A 25,824-nucleotide genomic window follows, 5' to 3' on the forward strand; every position below is an offset into this window, starting at 1 on the left:
ACATAAACCAAGAATGAGGTGCACTTGGGACCAGGAAGCTCCTACACAAAGGAGAGACAAAGGGAAATAGTAACAGGATGTGTCTGGAGAGTGGCTGTGTAGCAAGCAGGAGGAACAGTCTAGAAAGGAGTGGGGCAGACTGGTCCAGGAGGCATGTCACAGGAAAAAATAAAATGAGACCAATAAGTTGGTGATCTGATGCAGTTGACTTTATCGAGGGAATTTTCTAGTGACAATGAGGAGTTCGGGGGTCTTCTTTGGTGAAAAGTACGCAGAAAACAAAGCAAATGCTAACTCTACGGAGGAAAATTGTACCAAAAAAGTCAATTTAATCGTGGTATACTATATATCTGTTACCGAGCCCTAAGAGACTGGTGACCAGCAAGTGGGTCCTTTTGCCCGGAGCCACTAGCTACGATAGAATGAGACAGGGTTTGGAATGGCAGAGCAGAAACGTCATTCATTGATCAATGAACAGAGGAAGCAGAGCTCGTGCTCTAAAACACCTTCCCCCCGAAGGTGGGGAACAGGAAAGTGAACAGGGGTCTTATGGGAAGTGTGGGGGAGGGGTCTCCATGTCATCGCTCAGGGCAGGGGCATTTGGGGCGTGCACAGATCTCTTCTTGCACAGGGCACCTTTTGCATGCATTTCCTTTTGCATGTGGCACCCCATCGCCATCTTGGACTTTTCTGGTTTGGACCCACTCTGTCATTTGGCCATCTGGCATTGTTCTGCCTTGGTTCCTATAAGCAAGCACGACTTAAAAACAAAGCATTAGACATGGAAAATATTTTTGGTACTTCCCTGGGTGACATATAGATATTTACATGGTTTCAGTAATATAAATGTTGAATATTGATGTGTTAGATGCTGTTTTTGGACATCTGATGCCATTCCAACCCCATTCTCGATTTCCCGTCTCTCACTTTAGAGGACGAGGGAGCAAATTCTTACTTTCTCTCAGTAAAGTTTAGTTGATTTTTGTAGAGCCTTGCATATCTTTTATTAAATATATTTCTAGGTATTTACAGGTATATTTTTCATGATGTGGTAAATGGTGTCAATTTTTAAGTTCACTTTCTAATTGTTTGCTTCTAGTGTATAGAAACACAATTATAATACATGAAATCATGCTATGTGTTCTTTGTGGACGCGTACAAATACAAAAATATGGTTGTGAAGTGCTAACACCATCACCAGGATAGCACTTGCTTCTGGAGATAGAAGGGTGTGGAATTAGAAAGGGCTACAAAGCAATTTTTGGCAATCTTTTATACATGTATGTTTTGAAGCATATACGATGAAATGTCGGCAATTGTTAAATCCAGGGGGAAACATATCATCTATGCCACCATTTTAAAAAAAGAATCTTTGCCTAGCCCAGGGTCACAAAAGTTTTGTCCTGTTTTTTTCTAGAAATTTTATGGTTTCAGCTCTTAATAGAAGTCGATCTATTGCAAAATGAGCCCCATTCTCCTTGGAGGATGGAACGAACAGTACATGGCGGGTGGCCAGCGTCTGCGGCATCGGTGTCCCTTGGAGCCTGCAGACAAGGGAAGATGGCCTCTCCTTCCGCTGCCCTCCACACCCGCTCTCCTGGGGGCCTTGCCTGTGGTAATGGACCCTGGCCCCAGGTCATTATCACCCCAACACTGATGTGGGCAGAGGTTGCAAACTTTGTTCAGCCTGCATGGTGTTAAAAAAAGTTAATTGTTGCCAACATTTAAAAATCAGGAAAATCGCATTAAAATCTGACTGGCCAGCTTTTCTCAAGAAGCCTGTGAACACTTCCACAGGGAACGGAGTTGCAGCACCCCCTTTGGGTGGGCTGGCCGTCCAGGTGGCTCTTACTGGGCCCTCTGATTGTCTCCCAAACCATGAGGACAGCTGCCTGACCCTGAGTGGATCTTTCCCATAGCCCCCCTCTTCAGTGACTGATATTACCTGAGAGGCCCCATCTACAGCTCTCGATTCTCTTCCCTATTCAGCATCTCACTTGGCCTGGAGACAGCCCGGAGGGGCAGCATCAGAGTCCACAATCTGCATATGAAGAAATTGCCCATGGGCGTACAGCTGCTAAGTGCTAGCTGGCTTTGAGGCTTTCTCTGCTCTCAGACTCATTTCACTGGGCCCACCGCCCTGGGCACAGGGCTCTCTTGCAGCATTGGGGATGTAAATTGCTGAGGGCGCAGGTGTGTTACTGGGCCTGCCAGGCACACTTGTCAGAAGTGCTGGGAGCAGGAAGGGAGCTGGGTCTGTGTCACCTGTGCTGGCATCCTCAGGGAACAGCAGGAGCTCAGTCTTCTAAGATGAGGGGTTTGCTTGATTAAATGTTTGATGAATGAACAAATGGATGAACTATCATCTGACTAGCCCACATGTTTAACCATTAATCAAAATAGATTTTAACTGCAGAAATATTTTAGCTGAGGCATAAAGGAAGAGGAGGAAGGGCTGGCTTACAACACGCCAGAACCCACGCCAAGCCCTCGCCACCGAGATCCTCTCGTCTCATGGCTGAACGTATAAGAGAGGACTTCCCACGAAAGCAGAGACAACAATATTTGCACACTCCTCTGGCGTACACGGGAGAGGATTTAAGGGTGTCTATATGGGACAAAATTCATTACATTTTCTCTACAATATGTAACTATTATGATAAAAATAAAATGTATTAGGAAAGACATTGAATTTATATAAAACTTACAATATGATCTTTTCAAAAAATTTTAATGAAAACCCTGAGCTTTCTTCTGTGATCTTAACTTTTTATACCAGGATTTATGCTTGAAATTGTTACACACAATTCCTGGTCAAGATGTTTTTAATTAACAACGTCTTTAAATTCTTCATAGTTCGCTTTGATGAGAAACTTTGCAAAGTAGTGATAATTTTCTTTACAGCATTAATTTGGAAATTGTAATTTTAATTTAATTTAAATTAACCTTAAATACAAATTGTATTTAAAAACTAATTGCAATTCCTCTTCTTTCACTGACAAATTTATTGTTGAAGTTTCTAGTATTATTATGGGTAGATTTTGAATCCAACCAAACACTTTTAGATCTATTGTTAACAAATAACTCAAAACACTAATTTGGAGAACTTCTGTTTCTTATTGAGCAGTCGCCCTGTAGCTGGCTTGGGGTGAGAGGTGGCAGGGTACACCGGCAGACAGCTACAATTATCTATTGCTGGATAACGTTTTTTGCCTTGTTTATAGTATTTAATTTTAGGCCAAGGTCCAAAATACGTGTCTTGAGATTCCAGAAAGATTCAGAGACTATTGGATTGTGTTGTCAAGACAGAGATCTGGGGCTGCTGTCTAGAGTTGCACCCATACGAACACTTGGCCTCCCTGAACCAAGCAACCCTCACCTGTCCCTTGCTCCACAGTCCCTAGGTGGCTGCACTTGGGCTGCAAAATGCTCCCTGGGTGCACAGAGCACCAGCTCCTCCAGGATGCCATGGGCCCCTTGTCCACAGTGGACAGCAGCACCCTCTGCAGCTCTGTCGAAGGAGACGTCCGAGTGGTCCAGCTTCTCCTCGGTCACATGTAGCAAACCCAAGATGCCACATGTCACTCATTGGACTTGTCACCTATAGGGACTGTGGGCTGCTTGGCCAAATCTGGATTTCCTCAGAGGACCCCCAGGCTAGAAGCACTGACCATCCCAGGCTTGCCCTGCCTGCCCCAAATGCTGAGGGCTTCCAAGACCCCAGGGTCCCCCAGTAACCCAGGTGGCATGCTCTGATCTGTCAAGTGCACAACACTAGTTCTCCAAGATGCCCAAAGGTATGCCATGAATAAAAAAGTGTTCCCCTTGTATAAGTCGGTGACACTAAACACAAATACTGGCCCCTCACCAATGAGTGTTCACAGAGAACCAGACTCACCAGGTACGAGGAAAAGCACGAGAAAACTCTAACCCTCTAAATTCTTAACTGGAGTCCACAGACCCCCTACCAAGGAGTCCAAGGATAGAATTTAGGGCTCCGTGAACTTGGATAGGGAAACTGATATCCTTATTCTCAATACTGACTGAAATATAGCTTTTATTCCATTAGGAATAGAGGTTATAAACCACAGCAGTGCCAGCAGTACCTGGGGCTCTGTTCCAATAGAGACCACAGATATTTTCATATCTCATTACGCTCGTTGCAGGCATCTCAAAATATTGTCTTCATGCACCACTGCTTCAACAACATAGTAGGCGACAGACTTGCCACTCGGTCTCATTATGTAATGAGTTAATAAGGAAGCACATATAATACCATAACACAAATTTGGCTTTTCTTAGGTTTTGGTAACTGAATGTCAATATAATTGGCTTTCGTTTTAACATGATGTAATCTATTTTATGCACGTAGTCATTATTCTGGGGGGTCCCTACTCTTCACCACTCTGCTATAGAAGCGCCTGGAACACGAAGGGTTCAGAACCTCCAAGTGTCTAAGGCACCAGCTCCCAGTGAATTGGGGAAGCAATAAGGGAGGCCATCAGGGAGAGGAGTGGAGGGATCCTGGCCAGCGGGAGGAAGAGAGGCAGCTCTCCCAATTCCATCCTGGCCCTAGGGAATACGATATGCAGCGATTTCCATTCTGCTTTCACGTATTTCTAAGGAACACTAAGTAACACTGAAAAATTTCAGATCTCTGGAAAACAGCTTGAGAAATGTGGATTTAAGGAATAACTTAGGCTGGGTAGATACTGGAACTGCTTGTTGTTGTTAAAAAATATGTTAGTGAACTTTTTTGGAGCAAAATAAAGAGATCAGGTGATGTCTTCTTAGTCTACAAATGGTAGCTTATGCAGTGGGTAGCAGGTTGAATATATCAGCAATTTAGAACCTTGCCCACCCTTCGCTCATTGTCCAGCACTTATTAATATGAACAGGCTGCTGCTAGGGTTCCATGCTGGCCTGAGGGGCTTGTCAGCCAGGAAAGGGATAACTGGGGAAGCCACTGGGCTCCTGCCCCTGCCACCGCTCTGTTGGGTGACACGGGGACCTGCACATTTGGACTACAGGCTCCTGCTGGGAGCGAGGGCTATGCTCAACCATGGCTGAAGGGACTAACTGGTACAAAACACTTCTTGCCTTGTTTGTGGCATTTAATTTTAGGCTGAGGATCCGAAATATATGTCCTCAATTGCAGAAAGATTCAGGGACTGGTGAGTTGTTTTAGTTTATGCTGTACATCAGGGGCAAGACAAATCCACGAGGTGGCCCACTGAGTGGCCCCCACTGCTTCCCCAAGCCAGTGCCACGGGACTCAGGACAGCTCTGGGAACTGACAATGCACGCGTCCACACTGGATGCCTCCCAAAGGAGTGGCCGTTCCATAAAGGCACTGGGCAAACCAGTGTCGAGCAGTGTCTCAGCTGATCTGTTTTCCCTAGCTGAAGAAGTGAAGCAGGTTTATGTAATGTACCTGGCTTTTCCTTCTGTTTCGCCCAGGCATGCTTGTGGAGATATTGGGGGACTTACCAAGCAGTCTTAGGGTACAAGTCCCATATTCCCACATTTCCCCATCAGTGGTCTGTAACCATCACTATAATGCTCTGTAAACAGTGCTCCTCACCCCTGAGGTTAGTGCCAAGCATTCCTGCAGCCCCGCAATACAATATACTTAGCCAACCAACTCTGCCTGGCTGATTAGTATGGACTTTGCTGCCAGAGCCCTCAGTAATCCTGGAAACTGCTTCCCTCGAGGGCAGGACAAGACCGTGCTCCACTGGAGGGAGAACAGGAACCCTGCAGTGTGCCTGACTGCCCACAAAGCCCTTCCCCACGTCTTCTTGGTACAGAACAACCCCACCCATGAGCAATTATTCAGAGCTTGATCATCCACTCTCCAAAGAGGGGTACCACTCGTACTCCTGATTGTGCGCTGAGAGTGGAAAATATGAAACTTTAGAATAGCATGTGCTGTGATGTTTTCTGAATATAAACTTGAATTTTTTTAGGCGTTGCTATGCATCAGAGGCTTTTTTTGGTAACAGCTTTATTAAGATATAATTCACATACCATATAATTCACCCATTTAAATTATACAATTCAACGATTTTTAGTTGTGTTATTTTCAGAGTTGTGCACATCACCACAGTCAATTTTAAAACATTTTCATCAACGCAAAAAGAAACCCCGTACCCTTTAGTCTTCACTCTCCAATTCGCCCATACCCTCCAGCCCTAGGCAGCCACCCATCTACTTTCTGTCTGTACAGATTTGCCTATCATGGACATTTCATATAAATGGAACCATACATATGTAGTCTTTTGTGACTGGCTTCCTTCCCTTAGCATAATGTTTTCGAGGTTCATCCGTGTTGTAGCATCAGTATTTCATTCCTTTTTATTCCCAGATAATATTCCATTGTATGGATAGACCACATTTTGTTCATCCATTCATTAGCTGATGGATATTTAAGTTGTTTCCACTTTTGGGCTATTATGAATAATGCTGCTATGAACATTCTCGTGCAACTTTTTGCATGGACATATGTTTTCATCGACTTTCGGTATATAGTTAGGAATAGCACTGCTGGGTAATATGGTAACTCTTAAGTTTAATTTTCTGAGGAAATGTCAAAATGTTTTCCAAAGTGACTACAACATTTTAAATTCCCATCAGCAATGTATGAGTGTTCCCATTTCTCCACATCTTCATCAACACTTATTGCCTACTTTTTTATTACAGTGGGTGTGAAGTGGTATCTCACGTGGTTTTGAGTTGCATTTCCCTGACGATTAATGATGTAGAGCATCTTTTCATGTGCTTATTAGCCGTTTGTATATCTTCTTTAGAGAAATGTCTATTCAGATCCTTAGCCCACTTTTAAATTGGGTTGTCTTTTTTTTATTATTGAAAAGCTTGAATTTTTAATGACTATTCAACTGCACTTAAAACTCAGCCCCAATAGGAATTGATTGGGCTCCTCCAATTTTGTATCTCTCCCCAGGAAACAGAACACCATTCTGGGAGAATTCCAGTCCCTAAAGTTGTGGTTCTTTTTTTTTTTTGTGAAGAAGATCAGCCCTAAGCTAACATCTGCCAGTCCTCCTCTTTTCGCTGAGAAGACTGGCCCTGGGCTAACATCTGTGCCCATCTTCCTCCACTTTATATGGGACGCCGCCACAGCACGGCTTGACAAGCAGTGCGTTGGTGTGTGCCTGGGATCCGAACCGGCAAACCCTGGGCCGCTGCAGCGGAGCACGCGCACTTAACCGCTTGCGCCACCAGGCTGGCCCAAAGTTGTGGTTCTTAATCTCTTTTTGGTTCACAGATATCTTTGAGAGTCTGATGAAAACTATGGACCCTCTGCCACAGAAAACTATACATATGCATATTTATATATTTTGCATTTATTATTAGGGAGTTCCTGGACCTTCCACCATTCAAGCATTGCCTTGATTAGGTTCTTTCTTTTCATAAGAGGTGTATAAACTTACTTCTGATTGGATTGTCAAATCACTCAAACCTGGTCTTCATCGGCAACATAAAATTCCCAAATTCTAGGTTCCCACAGAGAAAAAAAGAGTGAACTATTTGAATTATCGAAATTGCATTGTAGTGAAACAGCTTTTATAGAAGATTGCTTTAAACGCCTGCAGTCCTTCATTCCTCTACATTTTCCCTTGATCAAGCCAGGCCATGAGAGCTTTACACCACCATGTTTGGGACCACCTCAGAACTGGTTCTTCTGAATTGCACTTCAGCCTTATGCCATCAGCTGCACTGAAGGCCCCTGTGAGGAAGCTGGACAGGTTCTCTCATTATTATCAGTTACCAAATGCTGTAGGACCTCTCCTTATGCTCGTACACCTAGCCAGACGCTCATACACACACTCAGGAAAAGATGTGCTTCTCTTGAACCCACAGTCTGTTTTGATCTTGTGGGCACCATAAAGCTTTTAAGTAATGTTTTCTTCTCTGCTTTTGCCCTTAAGCAGCTCAGAGGTAATGCTGCTGCCTGCCTCTAGCGACCGGACTGGACGAGACGTTTGTTTGCGAATCAACATTTACGGCCTTCATTTTCCCTTTGCCCTGATTCCACTGTTTGTTTCTTTTTGATGCATTCTTGTATGCTATCTCAGAGCGCTTTTAGAACAAGTAAACAAATTTCTTTTCCTAACCTTGCCATGCTGTACTTGAGTGCCGTTCACAACAACTGTCTGTTTAACGTATGTTCTCAGTCACAGACACAGTTCTTTTTCTCACCTGTAACTTTTAGGTACTGGGCTCAAGGGTGTTTTGCAAACAGCTAACCATCGCCTATCGTCTACCAGGTGTTATATGTCCGTGTATGAGAGGGAAGGTAGAATTTTTTGGAGTTACGTAGACCCAACAGAAACACGGTGTTGTATTTTGTCTAGTCAACAAGGTACTTGGATAGAGCTCACTAGGCTGGGCCCTGTTCTACGTGCTTCACACACGTTAATTTAGTCTTCACAAAACCCTACCAGGTAGGTACAATTTTTATTTCCCCCACTTTACAGATGAGAAAACTAAGGGTTGGAGAGGTTAATGAACGTGCCCAAGGTCACACAGCTAGTAAGTGGCAGAGCTAGATTAGGAACAGGGTCATCTGCCTGCAGTCCACTCTCCACCCTGAGGCTCTGCTAGAAAGAGCCCGGGTTTTGGAACCCTGGGCAATCCACTTAAATCCTCCTTGTCACATGGGAACAATGACACCCACTGCTTCCTAGACTCGTTGAGATCAAATGAGGCTCCATGGAAAGAAAGGTAGTGCCCCACCCACAATGGGAACTCAGCTTCGTCCTCCTCAGCTAAAATCTGCACAGAAATCCAGACAAAACTTCACTGGGAATCCAGGCCAAGAGGAATAGATAACTCATCCAACAAGACATACCTGTAAACACCAACAGTCGACTACAGCCCCCTCATCTCTTCATCTCACCTGGGTACCCTGATCACTGATTTTCCAAAATGTGTATTAAGAAACTAACTCAAACTTCGGGGCCAGCCCAGCAGCATAGCAGTTAAGTGCACGGGCTCCGCATCGGGGGCCCAGGATTCGCAGGTTCGGATCCTGGGTGCGCACCGATGCACCACCTATAAAGCCATGCTGCGGCAGCATCCCATATAAAATAGAGGAAGATGGGCATGGATGTTATCCCAGGGCCAATGTTCCTCAGCAAAAAGAGGAGGGCTGGCGACAGATGTTAGCTCAGGGCTAATCTTCCTCACACACACGAAAAAAAACACTAACTCAAATTTAGTTATGACACATTTTAATATTTGGCATATCTTTTTTAAAAATGAAGCTGAGAGACTAAATTACTATAAAATGTTCTGACAATTTAGACAATCAGTTAACTACTTCAACTTTAAATAACAAAGCATAAATTTAAGGAAGTACATGGTACCTCATGACTCCTTAGGTACCTCCAGTGACTACAGAGCCCGTCACTGTTCCTCCCGGTCAACACATACTAAGGAAATTTCAGAAGAAGGGGCTGTACTCTACATATTTAAGTGGAAGCTTGGGACAGTCTGAAACTCAGAAGTCCCCTGAGACCAATCCACATGGGAATAGTATTTTCAGAGTCTGCAAAGCCCTTTCAGAAATACATTTTCAGTAAATCCCCTCAACCCCATGAGGTATTATCTCCATTTACAGGTAAGAACAATGAAGCTCCGAATGGTAGTGGCTTCCTTCATCCAGTGTTTGCTTAGTATCTGTCATGCGTTAGGCAGCGTGCTGACTGAGGATCTAGGCAGGACCCAGTCCCTGCTTCTAAAGAGTTTTCAGTTTAGTGGGAGGGACAGAATTTGAAGAGGACAGCTCGGTGTAGTCAGTGCTTCCAGAGGGGCAGACAGGGTGCTGCGAGAAACGAGGAGAAACCTCCCTGAGTCTGGTCAGGGGGTGTGGGAAAGCTTTGCAAAGCAAGATAATAGGGGCACGTGAAAGTGTGTGGGAAGAGGAGGCCGACCCAAGGGACACATGTGCAAAGGCACGACGGGAAAACCTGGTGCATCTGAGAGAGGACATTTATCCACCAGTGCAAGCTATGTGAGCACCTCCCAAGTGCTGGGCTCCTGCTGGGTGACGAGGACCCCACCACACACCAGACAGGCAAAGGCCTGGCCCTCAAGGAGCTTAATTCTAAAAGTAGAAACAGACAATAAAAACGTAAATCAAGTAACAAATGATTTCAGAGAGTGGTGAGTACTAGGAGGGAAATAACTCAGAACAGTGAGCTAGAGAAACAGGGAGAAGGTTTTGGAAGCAGCAGTCAGGGAAGGCTTTCTCCAGAGGGGACGTTTGAGTGTAGACCTGAGAGAGGAGAAAACACCAATCACGGGTGAGGTGGGAGAAAGGGATTCCAGGTAAAGAGCAAGCGCAACGACCCTGACCAGTTAAAGCTGGTGGCAACTCAAGAAACCGAAGGGAGGCCCGCGTGGCTGGAGCACGATGAAAGAAAGAGGATGCAGTGGTGATGGAGACAGGCCCAGATTACAGAGGGCCTTGGAGGCTACGGTAAGCAATTCAGATTTATTCTGAGTGAAGAAGACTTTGAAGTGTTTTAAGGGAAGTAGTGGTGACACTGTTTCATTTACATTTCTAAAGGATAACTCTGGAGGCGCTGAGGAGAACGAATTATTGGGGTCAGGAGTAGGAGTAACACCAGTTAGGAGGCTACTTCCGGAATCTAGGTGAGAGTCGGCTTAGACTGGGTCAGGGTGGCAGCAGTGGAGACGGAGAGAAATGGTTGGGTCTGACATGGATTTTGGAGGCAGAACTGACAGGTCCTCCCAATGGCTTAGGTGTGGAGGTATGGGTAAGGAAGGAATTAAGGATAACTCCTAGCAACTGGCAAACATGATGCTGTCCTGACATGGAATCTTAGCAGGAGAATCAACAGTTCTCTCCCGGAAATGTTCTGCTTATCAGACATTCAAGTGAAGATATTCCATAAGCAGTTAGGTATCTAAGACAGCAGCTCTGGGGAGAGGTGAAGATTAGTTTTGAATGTAGGGGTCACTGGCCTTTAGATGGGACTAAAAGCTTGAGAATCAAATGGAACATTCTAGGGAAGAGTATGTTGACTGAGAAAACCCACATCAAAGCCCTAGGGGGGGTCTTTAGAAGACGAAAAGCCAGAAAAGCAGAATGAGATGGAGTGCCAGTGAGATAGGTGGGAAACCAGGAGAGTCAGGTCATAGAAGCCAAGAGAGTTAGAGGGAGAGGCCAAGTGTGTGAAATGAAATGATGCTCAGGGACTAATTAGGTCAGTGGTGACCTCAGAAGCAAGAGAGCAGTTTTACAGGTGGGGATGGAAGTGGGGTGGGAGAGGGTTAAGAGAATGGGAGGTGAGGAAGTGGCAACCGTCACTGCAGACAAGTCTTGCCAGAAACGTTTGGGTGAAGGGGAGCAAATACATGGTGCAGTAGCTAGAGAGCATATGGACTTGAGGTTTTGTTTTGCTTTAAGGAAAGGAGAAATAACAGGGTGCCTGTATGCTGATAGGAAAGATCCATTGAGAGGGGAGAATCACGGGAGCCACATCCTTGACCTGGCAAGTACAGTCCACTTTACCTTCTTGTCTCTAGTTGCACATTCTAGCTCCTCTGCGGATCTATTTCCATACACTGGCATCCTTCAGGGCCCCAAGCCCTACATTCTGCTCTTCTCTCTCTCTCTCCACACCCTTCTCAGGAGATCTCATCAGGTGGATCTTATCAACTCTCCATGGTTTCAAAGGCCTCCTGCACTCTGATCTCTCCCTTAAACCTCTCTCCAGAAATGCAGTTGCCAAACATCTCCATGGATGTTCCATAGGCACCACACACTAAAACCAGCCGCTGTCACCCCCTCTACCTCTCTCTTACACTTGCGTTTGAGCAAAAGAGGGCTTCAGGTCAAAGTTCTCTAGCCCCTTTATACACTTCCAGCCCGACTTTGCACAGTACCAGCCCAATTGGCTAGTAAGTAGCAAAACCAGTATATCAGTCCAGATCAGTGTGACTCAAATCCATACTTCTGCTACGTATTTCCCTTATAGGAAGTTCCTATAGTTACTTTATTTTCATCATGTATCATAAAAATCTTTATTTTAATTAGTCTATAGTTTTTCACATTTAAGTCAGCAAAGGAAAGTATTATTTTATGATAATAGATATTAATATGAGAAAAAAAGTCTAGCAAAGTGGTTTATTCTTCCAAGTTATTGCTGGAAAAAGTCCTTCAAATAAACCAGTGCAGTGAAAATGCCTTAAAGAAGTAACAGCTTTTCAGATTTCTTCATAACAGCTTTAGTATGTCTCACCTGGGCGATTTTTATGCATTCCTGTTTTTAAAGAGGCACTACTTCAGATGACAGTAGCTCTGTGTTGTTTATTTTTATTTCCAAGTTTGTGATTCTGGAGAGGCTACTTTAGGGCTGTGAATTGTTTCACCGTCTTTTCACTCTCTCTTTTCAGTTCTTCAATGTGGGCATCCAGCCGCTCTAGAATATGATGGGACCTCAGTTCCTCCTCTTCCAAAAACCTTGTAGCTATTGACCCAAGGGGAGATACGGGCAAGGCACACTGGAAAAGAAACAAATTTTGACATACGTAAGTTGAATAGTATATTTGTAAGACACATTATTCATGATACTTTCTAACTAGCAATAACAAAAAGTGACTTTTTAAAAATACGTTTTCCTCTGAAGAGATATTTCTTTGTTTTTATCCTAATGACAAGAATAGTTAAAAAAAAAAAAAAAGTTCTGCAAAAATTAACACATCTCGGGGCCGGCCCGGTGGCGCAAGTGGTTAAGTGCGCGCACTCCGCTGTGGCGGCCCAGGGTTCAGCAGTTCGGATCCTGGGCGCGCACCGACGCACTGCTCGTCAAGCCAATGCTGTGGCGGCGTCCCATATAAAGTGGAGGAAGATGGCCACGGATGTTAGCCCAGGGCCAGTCTTCCTCAGCAAAAAGAGGAGGATTGGCACGGATGTTAGCTCAGGGCTAGTCCTCCTCACAAAAAAAAAAAAATTAACACATCTCTCTCCCTTCCTGACCCAAGCTGTATAAAGTGTCATATAAAAGTAAGGTATTGGTTATTGGTCTGAAGACTATCTCAACTTAGACTTGTATATCCTTCGCATCCAGAAGAGAATAGACTTAATGCTGTTCTTTCATACTCACTTTTAAAATCTGAATATGTTACTTTCATTTTAAAGCACAGAAAATCCACCTATAACATATTAGACACCAGTTAAAATCAGTATTTTCCCTCCTCCAAAATTTCAGTCCCAGTTCCTTATCTGAAGCCCTTGGGGCCAGTGGTATTTCAGAATTCAGATTTTAGGAAGGTAACACGGACATATACCACATACAGTCGACCCTCATTCACAGTAGTTATTTTCTATGAAGTCACCTCAAATGCTGAATGAGTGAACACAGAACCATTGCTCCTAGGAAAATATACACACACATCTCATATAGATTATCATCCTGAAAACAACTCATCCTGATAGATTCCATTTTCTTTATTTTACAAAAGAGAAAACAAGGTCGAGAAGCGTTTAGTGACCTGACTGAGGCCACCCCGCTAACAGTGCTAGATTTGGGTTCAAACCCTGTTCACTGGGCCCCAGCGCCTGAGCTTCCTGCACTGCACCGCACTGCCCTACGAGCTCCATCTTCCGGCTGTCTCTGGATGAGAGCTGCAACGGGGGGGCAGAGGGCCACCCTTGCGGACCGCAGCTGGGAAAGTGCAATCCAGTGACACAAGTTTTTTGCAGCTCTGCACACATCCACGAATGACTGCAAGTGCCGTTTACTGACTGGGGTTACAGACGGTTTAGCGAGTAGGCAAATTCACAAACACAGAATCCACGACTAATGAGGATCAACTGTATTACCCTAGAGGAGTCTGAGGTAACATCCCATAGTCAAAACATTTTTTTAATAAAATGCTAAGTGCGATAAAGTCTACACATATCATCACATCAGGTCAGTTCAGGCCAGGTCAGGCTTTAGTGCCAAATAAGTTTTGCTGCCAAACTCAGGAAGAAAGTTAGTTTTCAGGACTTTTTTGGACTTCAGAATTACATTGTGAAAACAAAAAGAAAACCTTTCCATGGATTTTTTGGCACATTAAAAAGTCAAAAATACTGGACTTTCACAGGTATAGGACCATATAACTGGTGATGGGAATGAACGGCCCAAGGCAAGTGCTTCAGTACAGAAGGCAAAAAAGACAGTAGAGGCTGCAGAGCAGCTGCAGGAACAAGGGGCCAGCACAGCGTCAAAGGGCAGCCCTTGCCGTCAGGGCCACCACCGGCGTGGCATCGAATCCATGCTCTGGACATGTCAGATGCAATTCCTTCCTCCACCCCATCCATCTCCTTTTCCCTTTCTAGCTGTTCCTTTTTTCCTCCTTCACTGTCTATGCCTCAGGACCATCTTGGCATCCAGAGATATTCCTTGAACCAACCATTCCAACACAAAATTGACCCTCTCTGAAAAACACAGGAAAGGAATTTATAATTAGGGTTAAAACCAAATGAATGCCTATAACTCATATTTCAGAACTAAGATGTATTCTGAAAAATAATGGTGGCTGAACACGTCTTCTTAAGCAAAACCGTAAGACAGAAATACAGGAGAACAATAAAGGGTACCTAAGATAGAGAACCAATAAGGAAAAATAAAACCCATCATCTTCCTCATTCTTAAAATAAAAAATATCATCAAACTAAATAAACTTAATAAACCAGTAAGATCAGAAAGTTTCCATACCGAAGATATAAACTCTTCGTGGTCATTTATACTCTCAGAGACAGTGTCAGAAAAACTGGCTTCATTTGTATCTAGCACTGAAGGCAAAGACTGAGTTTTACACAGAAAGTTAGAAGGCAAAGAGATGGTGGAGCTGCAAGGGCTGATTTGAGGACTCAGGGGGCTGAGGACCCTGGACACGGGCTCTGTACTATCCGACGCTTGTCCTCTCGGAGAATGAAGGCCTGTTTTGTAGTGGTCAGTCTTTATTCCATCATGTCTGTGCTGGCCATGGGTTGGCCTGGATAGCAGATTAGAAAACAAAACAAAAATTGTTGCAACTTTTCTCTTTTAAAACAGAAATGTTGTACGAAGTTCGCTTAAAAATAAAGGAACAGGCTAACTAGTAAGGCTGTAATTTATAAAATGAGCAGCCCACTCAGACCAGATGTTCTTTTCATTCCGGCCCCAAATATCCAATCCCCACGGCCAGGCCTCTCCCCTCACACACTTGCAATACAGCAAGGCAGACAAGCTGCCAGAGTAATCCAGAGTGGTCAGTGCTGGGGCAGGGCAAGTACTGCGCACATAGGAAGGGCACCTCCCTTCATCTGGGGGTGGAGGTGGGAGTAGGCGTGAGGGCGTCCCCAAAGGCTCTTGGTAGGAGAACATGTAAACCATATAGTAAGAGCTGAAGCCAGGAGGTTTTTCACCGAATGCTGACTTCTTACGGTAACAGCCTATAATTAATTGACCAAAAATACCAAAGAAGCTTCTTATAAAAAGCCAACTTTTACTTCTTATAGGGCAAGTGGGGTTCGGGAGGTGGGAGGCATATACCTACACCCTGAGTGTCTAAACTAAATGACCAAGTGCTACATAACCCCCTTCACTTGTTAACCTGATAGCAGCAGATAGAGTAGTTTACTAGTGCACACTGTACTTCAGAATAAAACATAGAGTCCCTTGATGAAGAATTAATTTCTGTAAGTTAGAAATTATTCTCAAAGAAATGAGAATTACATTACAATGATACACATTTTAAACAAACTGTGAAGAAATTGTACTTGAACTCTGTATTCTTGAACTCAGGTGCTCTGCTGTGTGTTGGTTTAAAGATCCTGTCATGCTTTTTTTTGCACATCTGAGTAGAAATCTCCAGCTTAGATTTGGTATCCATCAAATCTTTCTGTAGTTGTTGATTTTCAGACACTAATTTATTTAATGCCTCAATATAATTCTCCTGGAGGTCTGCTAGTGAAATCTCTTTTGCCTAATAAAAAAGAATATTCAAGTCACGTAATTTGTATCAGAATACTTGCGAGATGTGACACTGCTGGTGGAAAAATCACATTTTTTTTAGTTGTAATTAGTTCACCTATAGCTTTACTTTGGAAAAAGTGAAGATTTGTTTTTGGTCCTTTTAAGACTAAGAGAGGAAAAGCGTTCTGTTTCTTACAGTAAATGGGACATGATAAAGCAGCATTCAAGTATCAGGTGGGAATTACTACTCTGAGCTGGTCTGAGTTCTGTGATCATAAATTTTATTGCTCTTCAATTCCAGGTGTTTCCTGGTAATACAGTACCTCAAAAAACAGTAGTCTGAACCATTTTTTTCTAATGACAAAATATTTTCATTAGCATTCTGAGAAACTATGGTAATCTTCTTCTGAGTTTAGTCTGATGTTTAGCTTGGTCTTTTCTATAAAGAATTTTCTGAAAATAAGCTGGTTGAGAGCGGTTTGACAGAGAAAATCGACCTAAAAACATGAACTTAAAATACGACCTCCTAACTATCTGTGTTCCAGTAGCGAAAATAAGTTATAAAATCCTTCTATAAGTTGTCACCGCCAAATAAAATCTCAAAAAAGAAAAAATTTGCAGTATATATGAGTTAAACTGTAAACTACTGTCAATTTTTTTAAATGTGGAAATAATTTATGTTGTCAGAGCTATTGCTTTTATTAAGATAATTAATTTTATTAAAATAGTTATTTAACCCACATATTCATTTGTAAAAGTAATTCTACCTTCCTAGGTGGTAAAATGCAAAAAGTTACTTTCTAATAATTATTTTTAATAGGTACATCATATTCACACTGTGTATAACTCAAAACCAGAGGAAGTTCAAACTGCTGACAGGATATTCACCAGCCAGAGTCTGATGTCATTAAATATACCTTTTTAAAAAAGGTAATGTTTGCCTTTGCTAGGTATCTTTTAAATTTTTCTCAGATTTATTATTTTATCAATAACAATTACAGATAAACGAATGTGAAAGATAATATAAAAACTGTACAGCAAGCACACATCTGGCTGTGTAAGGAAAGGACAGTAATACCACTGTTAGATGGAGGTTTCAGAAGAAATTAAGCCACACAGAATCTCTGAACATAGTCTAGCTTACGCACCCGTGAGAGTTCCCAACTCTTAAATATGAACAGGTAATCACTGCACAAGATAAGATTCTCTCAGTCAGGTATTGCCAAATCCCGAGCCTTTTGAAGATTCTGTGGTGTAAATAAGATTGGTTCTTGGCTTTCTCCACTACTAGCTTACTATTGGCTTTACCACGGCATATAAAGTCATCTTCCTTCTATCTTTCTATCCATCCATCTTCCCCCATTACAAAATGTTTAGCTGTTGTCTCCTCTCCTATTTTTCCCATCCTTGTTGGTTTGCGCTTTTTAAAAAATCCTTTCATTATAGTTTTAGAGGGATCTGGGGAAGGAGCAAGATTAGATGCATACTTTCATCTGCCACCTTAAATTACAGCACAATATTTCATAGTATAGAAAGCAACAAATTAACCATCCCTCTACAGATTAACATTTAGTTTATTTCAAAATTTTGGCTATTAAACGAAACCAGGATCAAAATGAAAAGACAACCTACCAGCTGGGAGAAGATATTTGCAAATCATGAATCTGACAAGGGGTTAATCTGCATAATATATAAAAAACTCGCACAACTGAACAACAGAAAAACAAATAACCCAATCAAAAAATGGGCAGAGGATATGAACAGCCATTTTTCCAAGGAAGATATACAGATGGCTAAAAGGCATATGAAAAGATGTTCAACATCACTAATCATCACGGAAATGCAAATCAAAACTACACTAAGATATCACCTTACACCCGTGAGAATGGCTATAATCACCAAGACAAAAAATAACAAATGTTGGAGAGGATGTGGAGAAAAAGGAACCCTCACTCAGTGCTGGTGGGAATGCAAACTGGTGCAGCCTCCATGGAAAACAGTATGGAGATTCCTCAAAAAATTAAAAGTAGAAATACCTTATGATCCAGCTATCCCACTTCCGGGTATTTATCCAAAGAACTTGAAATCAACAATCCAAGGAGGCTTATGCACCCCTATGCGCATTGCAGGATTATTCACTATAGGCAAGACATGGAAGCAACCCAAGTGTCCATCAATAGGTGACAGGATAAAGAAGACGTGGTATACATATATACAATGGAATACTACTCAGCCATAAAAAAAAAAGACAAAATTGTCCCATTTGCAACAACATGGTTGGACCTGGAGGGTATTATGTTAAGTGAAATAAGCCAGAGAGAGAAAAACAAACACCACATGATTTCACTCGTACATGGAATATAAACCAACACACGGACAGAGAGAACTGTATGGTGGTTACCAGGGGGAAGGGGGTTGGGGGGTGGGCACAAGGGGTGAAGTGGCGCATTTATATGGTGACTGACAAATAATAATGTACAACTGGAATCTCATAATGTTATAAACAATTATGACATCAATAAAAAAAATTTTGGCTATTGCAAACAACAATGAAATGACCATTTTTGCACATTTGCTCCTATAGTATGGGTTCTTTGAGAAAGCAAACTAATATGACTTTCTGGAGAACTATTCAGCAATGACTATCAAAATCAGAAATGCACATGACTCTGGAGTCCATAGGCTGTATATATTTACAAGTTTGATGGGTTTTGCTAAATTGTCCTTTAGAAAGGCTATATCAGTTCACTTTCTCATTAACAGAGCATGAAAGAGGCTGTTTCCCTATATCCTTGCCAACACTGGCTATATTAGTTTTTAAAAATCATTGTCAATCTAATTAGCAAAAGAATATTCATTTTGTTTTGACTATTAGGGAGGTTGAGCAGCTTTCCTTATTTACTGGATTTTTGTATTACTTCTGTGAATTATCTACTTATGTCCTTTGCCCATTTTCTACTGGATTATCTTTTTATTATCTTTGTAGGAATTCATTATATATTAGTATTTTATATTAATCTTTTGTCTGTTTATAGATTGTTTTCCCTTAATCTTTTAAGCCTTTTTTTTTGTTTTTGTTTTTGTTTTTGGTGAGGAAGATGGGCCCTGAGCAAATATCCGTTGCCAATCTTCCTCTTTTGGCTGAAGATTAGCCCTGAGCTAACATGTGTGTCCATCTTCCTCTATTTTGTATATGGGATGCCACCACAGCATGGCTTGATGAACGGTGCATAGGTCTGCACCCAGGATCCAAACCTGTGAACCCCGGGCCGCTGAAGCAGAGCACATGAACTTAACCACTATGCCACCGGGCTGGCCTCTTAAGTCTTTTTTTTTTTTTTTTGGTGAGGAAGATTGGCCCTGAGCTAACATCTGTTGCCAATCCTTCTCTTTTTGCTTGAAGAAGATTGTCATTGAGCTAACACCTGTGCCAATCCTCCTCTACTTTATATATGGGATTCATCGCTTGATGAACAGTGCATAGGTCCAAACCTGCAAACCCCAGGCCGCTGAAGCAGAGCGTGCAAACTTAACCACTATGCCACTGGGTCGACCCCCCTTTAAGTCTTTTTTTATGGGGTCTTTTGCCATCTAGAAATTTTACGTCGTAAAATTCCTTATGTTGTAAAACCCTTTATGGTTTCATGATGCTAAGAGAATCTTATGCTCCCAAAGATTATAAAAGTCATGCTCTATATTTTCTTTCAGTTGAAATAAAGTATTCATATAGCATTTGCACTTTCTCCCATCCCAGCCTCCATAACCCATAATTGTGAAATCAGAACTACTTGGGAGCAAATAGGGGCATTGTGTAACTGTGCATCTTTGGAGACACATAATCTCCAGAAGTACAGAAAAAAAGAATTTCTACTATCTTGGGGCATTTGACCTACATGAAGAAAAGATGGGTCAGGGGCCGGCCCCGTGGCATAGTGGTTAAGTGGGCACGCTCCGCTGCTGGCGGCCCGGGGTTCAGATCCCAGGTGCGCACCGATGCACCGCTTGTCAGGCCATGCTGTGGCAGCCTCCCACATAAAGTGGAGGAAGATTGGCACGGATGTTAGCTCAGGGCCAGTCTTCCTCAGCTAAAAGAGGAGGATTGGCATGGATGTTAGCTCAGGGCTGATCTTCCTCACAAAAAAAAAAAAAAAAAGAAAGAAAACATGGGTCAGAATAGATGGGTCATTTTGCAAATTATAAGAATTTTATAACAAAATAGTTAAAAGAACACTGACACTGTTTATGACTCACCGTTAGCTAATCACGTGCTCTCTGGTTTCACGTAAGCTTGTATACATTTCTCATCCTCCCTATTGGATTACTCTCAATCTCTTAAGGGCAAGAATCCTATCTTCTTCATCCTTGTGTACATTACAACATCTACTAAAATGCTCTGAACATAAAAGATTCTAGAATATTTGATTAAATGAATTATATTTTATAGAAATATAATTAAAACTAAATTATTTAAAAGATAATATACTTTATAATGAAAAGATATTGTGAACATAATAATTACAATAACAATAACAGCATCTAACATTTATTGTGTACTTACTAAATGCCAGGCACTATGCTAAGCCCTTAAATACATTCTCCCTATCAAGAACACAGACTGTACATGTATTTTATCACATACATGATATAAAAAATATCCTCCAATTGCTGGAGCAGAGAATCATATTTTGCTCACTTCTATCATTGTCCTGACTTCGTTTTATTTGAAAGTTTCTGCAAAAGGATCATTCCATAGTTTGATCTGAATTCTCTCTTTACAATATCAATATTTACAAAGTGATTCTTTTAAAGGCCTGGATAGTAGAAAAACTTAAGTTTCCATTTACGTACCTCATGTAAACCCAATTTCAATTTCATCACCATTTCAGAAAGATGACGATTTTCTAACTTGACTGACTCCAGCTGATCCAAAATCTCCTGAGAGGGGAAAAGCAGAAAAAACATAACAAATAAATCAAATGCATCTTACAAAATTTTTGCATACGTAATTTCATTAGGCAAAGTTACATTCTTCATTGATACATACACAAATATTTTCTAAAAGGATTTTTTAAAAAGGTGTTTCAAGGGGCCGGCCCGGTGGCGCAGGCGGTTAAGTGAGCGCGCTCCGCTGAGGCAGCCCGGGGTTCACCGGTTCGGATCCCAGGCGTGCACTGACGCACTGCTTGGCAAACCATGCTGTGGTGGCGTCCCGTACAAAGCGGAGGAAGATGGGCATGGATGTTAGCCCAGGGCCAGTCTTTCCTCAGCAAAAAGAGGAAGGACTGGCAGATGTTAGCTCAGGGCTGATCTTCCTCACAAAAAAAAAAAAAAAAGATGTTTCAAGATGAATTAACAGACATGTAATTAAACTATTAGTCTAAGAAGATGAATCAGTTCACTGGTAAATCCCGAATCACTCTCCTGGTTAGCCTCTTCTAACTTGGCTTCTACCTCCAACATCATGAGAATTGTACTCCTTTCACGATACAGTAACTTATTTTCAGATTCTCCTTAGCTTTGGTCTTCAGGGAAAAGATTCACCCTGAGCTAACATCTGTTGCCAATCTTCCCTTTATTTCCCCTCCCCAAAGCCCCAGTACATAGCTGTATATCCTAACTGTAGGTCATTCTAGTTCTTCTATGTGAGCCACCGCCACAGAATGGCAACTGACAGACAGGTGGTGTGGTTCCACGACCTGGAAGTGAACCCAGGCTGCCAAAGCAGAGCGTGCTGAACTTTAACCACTAGGCCATGAGGGCTAGCTCTCTCCTTGGCCTTTTTGCTTGACCATTCCTACTTGGAGAGATTCCTGCCTTCTTGGCTTCCTGCTTCCTAAGTGAAAACTATCTTGTTTCTTTTCTTATTGCTACTTTTTTTTTTTCAGCTCCACTCCAACACCTTTTTACCCTAAATGAGCAGTATCCTAAGTTTGGTTCAAGTCTCTGCTCTTCATATTCTACGCTTTCTCATATAATCTCTAAGCCCCTCAGGCTGTTTCAAATGCCAACTTCAAGCAAACACTTCGAGCTCAATGTCTTACCCTGATTTTAATCTCGAACTCCAGGCCGTCTGTGGAATTGACTATTAGATATTTCCATATGAAATATCTTTATCTCAAACCAATGTCCCCTCCACCAGCTTCGCTATTTTGTGTACTTTTCATACAAATTCCTCATCCTCCCTAAACCTGCTCCCTATCTTTTCTCTATTTCACTAAAGAGCATCACTTTCCACTCAGTTGCCCAAACTGGCATCGAGTGACATCCTTCCTTAACTCTAACTCCTTCTCTCTATCAAACCAAATACAAAGTCCAGTCAATTTTACCAGCCAAATATCTCCAGAATTCATCCATTTCCCTCTACCACCCTTGCCCCCGCCTCAGGCCACCATCTTACTGCCGAAACAGCACCTGAGTGGTCTCTTTGTGTCCCTGCTTCTTCCTCATGTGACAACCACAGAGACCTTTTACCCTGCTTAAAGCTATTCTCTACTGACCTGAAGACAACACTAAACTCCTCCATGCGGTTGACAGGGCCCCTCAGGAGCTAGTCCCTGCTTTCCTGTCTCATCTCGGCCACTTGCCCCTGGTACTCTAGTCTATCACAGAGAACATGTCCCTCTCTCACCATACACCACAGAAATAGTCTCTTCACGTGTCTATATCTACTCTCACCTCCCCATCAAGCCTCACTAGAACGCTTGTTAACCAGCATACTCTCAGCCCAAAGCAGGTGTCTAATAAAAATTTACTGAATTAAATACTACGGAAATTATATTTTAAATAAATTCAATCTTCAAAAACAAACTTCAAATAAGAAGAGTTTTTGTTCAAGCTTCACCTTATGCTCTACTGCTTTTTCCTCTGCCTTTTGTAGCTCTGCTTTGAGTCGCTTTTCCATGTCAGAGGAAGAACTTTTGGTGGAAGCAATAGTGATATCTCGCTGATGTAACTCTCGAGTGAGCTGTGAGATCTCCATCTTCATTCCTTCTAGCGCAGAACTATAACTCTGTTCAGTCTGCAAAATCTGATCTTTCAGCTACAAAGAAACAGAAAGGAAAGCATGAAAAATTAAGAGAAAGCATGTCAATAAAAAAATATATTAAGGGCCAGCCCGGTGGCTTAGCGGTTGAGTGCGCGCGCTCCGCTGCTGGCGGCCCGGGTTCGGATCCCGGGCACGCACTGATGCACGGCTTCTCCGGCCATGCTGAAGCCACGTCCCACATACAGCAACTAGAAGGATGTGCAACTATGACATATAACTATCTACTGGGGCTTTGGGGGAAAAAATAAATAAATAAATAAAATTTAAAAAATAAAAAATAAATAAAAAAATATATTAATAGTTAAAATAATAAGATAATGTTTACCTTACCTCAAGACAATGAATTTTTTTCTAGATTAAATCTGCGGAAAATTAGCAATTTACCAAGTTGCATACCTGTGCTGAAGGTCAGGTGGTTATACCCACAATCATTTATTAGATCTCAAAACAGTGAGAGATGGGTTATCCAAATGCTAAGAACCAGTATCAAAGTCCATGCACACATCATTTAGAGAACAGCACCTGTGACTTTCATTCTTTTTTTAGTTGCAAGTCTAAAAATTTTGCTTATATGGTTTCCTGATCCACACAACATAACAGAAAGATAAGAAGAAGAAAGGGGCTAGAAGCAATCTCAAAGAAGTGATTAAAAAAATAGGAGTCAACACACAGGACAGCCAGGGCCCACAATGTAGAGACGAACAGCTCTGCAGCCAATGAGAGTATTAATTAGACCACAGCACAGAAGAGGATACACAGCCATAACCATCTTTAGCCAATGCCAGCTCATATAATATCTTTTTGCAAGCAAGAAAGTATACACCTTTTAGAAAGCTTTTCATCAAAACACGTCTAAAATAAAGTTTTAGAGTTCAAGGGGGAAAGCTTCAATTATCTTGAAAATATTAATATGGCATCACTGAGGATGACCAAGAAAGACACTTTCCCTAAGAACATTCCAGGTGCTCGTCTCCTCCTGAATATCAAGTGGCCCTTTGGTCTACATATTTCTGTCATTAAAAATAACTCCTATAACCTCCCAGTCCACAGCTCAGTCCATAAACACATACAACTTTGTGATCCCAGGCATGCAGATTTTTACCTTCTTAATCTCTGCTCTGTACTCATTGTTATATACCTCCATCTTCTTCAATTCTTCATATTTTTCCATTAGTTCTTGGCTCAGCTGTTTACATGTTGCACTCACAGATTCCAAGCTGTATGACAAAAATAGGATCACACATTTAAAGCAAAACAAAAACCCTGAAACCCACAAATGGAATTATCTAACTTACCTTCTTGATGTCCAAGAAATATCTTAGACACCACCTCTCACCCCAAATTAAAGCTCATTTCCAATTTCCTTATTAGAGGCAGCTAAATTTGATTCAAATTTTGAAGTTACCTTTGATTTCTGTGTTTACCTATCATCATTCCTTCCCTTTAAAATTTAACTGGTCACAAAATTCTAAAGATTACAGCAATTTAGCTAATTTTTTCTCTCTAGTTGTACGGGAGCTGCCATCATAATCTCAATCTTTACTAGACTTAATTACAATTCCACCCTACACACAGCTGCCAGAATAATCTTCTTTAAAGAGTTTCCAACTTGTCACCCTTACTTAAGAATCAATCTCTCACCAGATAGAAGACCCTCAGGGGCACCACACCTCTCTTATCTCACTGCTCATTTCTACTAACAAAACCTTTTGCTTCCAAATCGATAGGCTTTTCTGTCTGCCATGTGCCATTTGCTATGCCTGACTTCTTGTCTCTTCATACACCATCCCCTTGAACACACAGCACCTTCCCCTCCCACCTGGCAGTGGATGGTCAACACCCTTTCAAGAATCAGATCAGCATTCATCTGACACAACCACCCCAACCCTCATCCCCCTAATCATCTTAAATAGAGTTTATTTTTAATTTATACAGCTTGAATGTACAAATTTCCTAGAATTTTCTACTTTAAATTGCTCTCAGGCCTTGTAATGTGTATATTTTGTCTATCAAACTACAAATTCTATGATTAAAATAATGTCTTTTACGTCTTATCTCCCTCCAACCTTGCCTATCATTCCCTCAGCCCCTATATCCTCTGGTTCTAGACTGTTCAATAAATGCTTACTAACCACCTAGACAGTTTTACAAACATAGTCAACTCACCAGGTAAGCTATCATTCAAAAATACCATCTTTGCAATACAACAACACAAACACAATTATTTAAATTCTCCCACTTCCTGTTTTAAGGAACACTTTGTTCAAACTGAACAACACAAACTGTCTAAAAGGGTTCCTTTTTCTACTTGCCATTTTTTTTTTTTTTTGGTGAGTAAAATCGGCCCTGAGCTAACATCTGCCAATCCTCTTCTTTTTGCTGAGGAAGACTGGCCGTGGGCTAACATCCATGCCCATCTTCCTCCACTTTATATGGGACGCCGCCACAGCGTGGCTTAACAAGCGGTGCGTCAGTGCACACCCGGGATCTGAACCGGTGAACCCCGGGCCACTGCAGCGGAGTGTGCGCACTTAACCGCTTGCACCACCTGGCCGTCCCCTCTACTTGCCTTTTGATACAAAAAAATAATTTTTTAGAGCCATTGTTTTATTACTGAACACTGGTGTTTGTATACCTTTATTCCAATATTACCTATTTCTAAAAATTCTAGAATGCTCATTTATTTGGTACTTACTATGTGATTATAATGTGTCAAATAACGAGAGAGAGAAGCAAAATCAGAGATAATCTTGTCCTATCTACAGATGGGAAAATGGG

General features: G+C 42.0%; 1 protein-coding gene across 9 annotated transcripts in view; it reads right to left on the minus strand.

Moving 5' to 3' along the window:
* Positions 1 to 5,993: 5,993 nt before the first annotated feature.
* Positions 5,994 to 25,824, minus strand: part of CEP63 (centrosomal protein 63) — a 58,374-nt gene continuing 38,543 nt past the window's right edge. For 6 of the 9 annotated variants that reach the window (XM_058552756.1, XM_058552728.1, XM_058552709.1 and 3 more), the window contains 6 exons: positions 24,149 to 24,263; positions 22,843 to 23,040; positions 20,850 to 20,936; positions 15,806 to 16,011; positions 14,760 to 15,039; positions 5,994 to 12,558 (listed from right to left, as the gene is read on the minus strand). In XM_058552756.1, the coding sequence (XP_058408739.1) occupies positions 12,400 to 12,558; positions 14,760 to 15,039; positions 15,806 to 16,011; positions 20,850 to 20,936; positions 22,843 to 23,040; positions 24,149 to 24,263 (1,045 nt within the window). In that variant the 3' untranslated portion in view covers positions 5,994 to 12,399. Of the gene's footprint in view, positions 12,559 to 14,759; positions 15,040 to 15,805; positions 16,012 to 18,037; positions 18,140 to 20,849; positions 20,937 to 22,842; positions 23,041 to 24,148; positions 24,264 to 25,824 lie in introns of those variants that run through there. The other 3 variants (XR_009221841.1, XM_058552765.1, XM_058552774.1) reach the window with 3 other exon arrangements.

This window comes from Diceros bicornis, chromosome 2, assembly GCF_020826845.1.
Source record: "Diceros bicornis minor isolate mBicDic1 chromosome 2, mDicBic1.mat.cur, whole genome shotgun sequence".
Taxonomy (NCBI): Eukaryota; Metazoa; Chordata; class Mammalia; order Perissodactyla; family Rhinocerotidae; genus Diceros; species Diceros bicornis.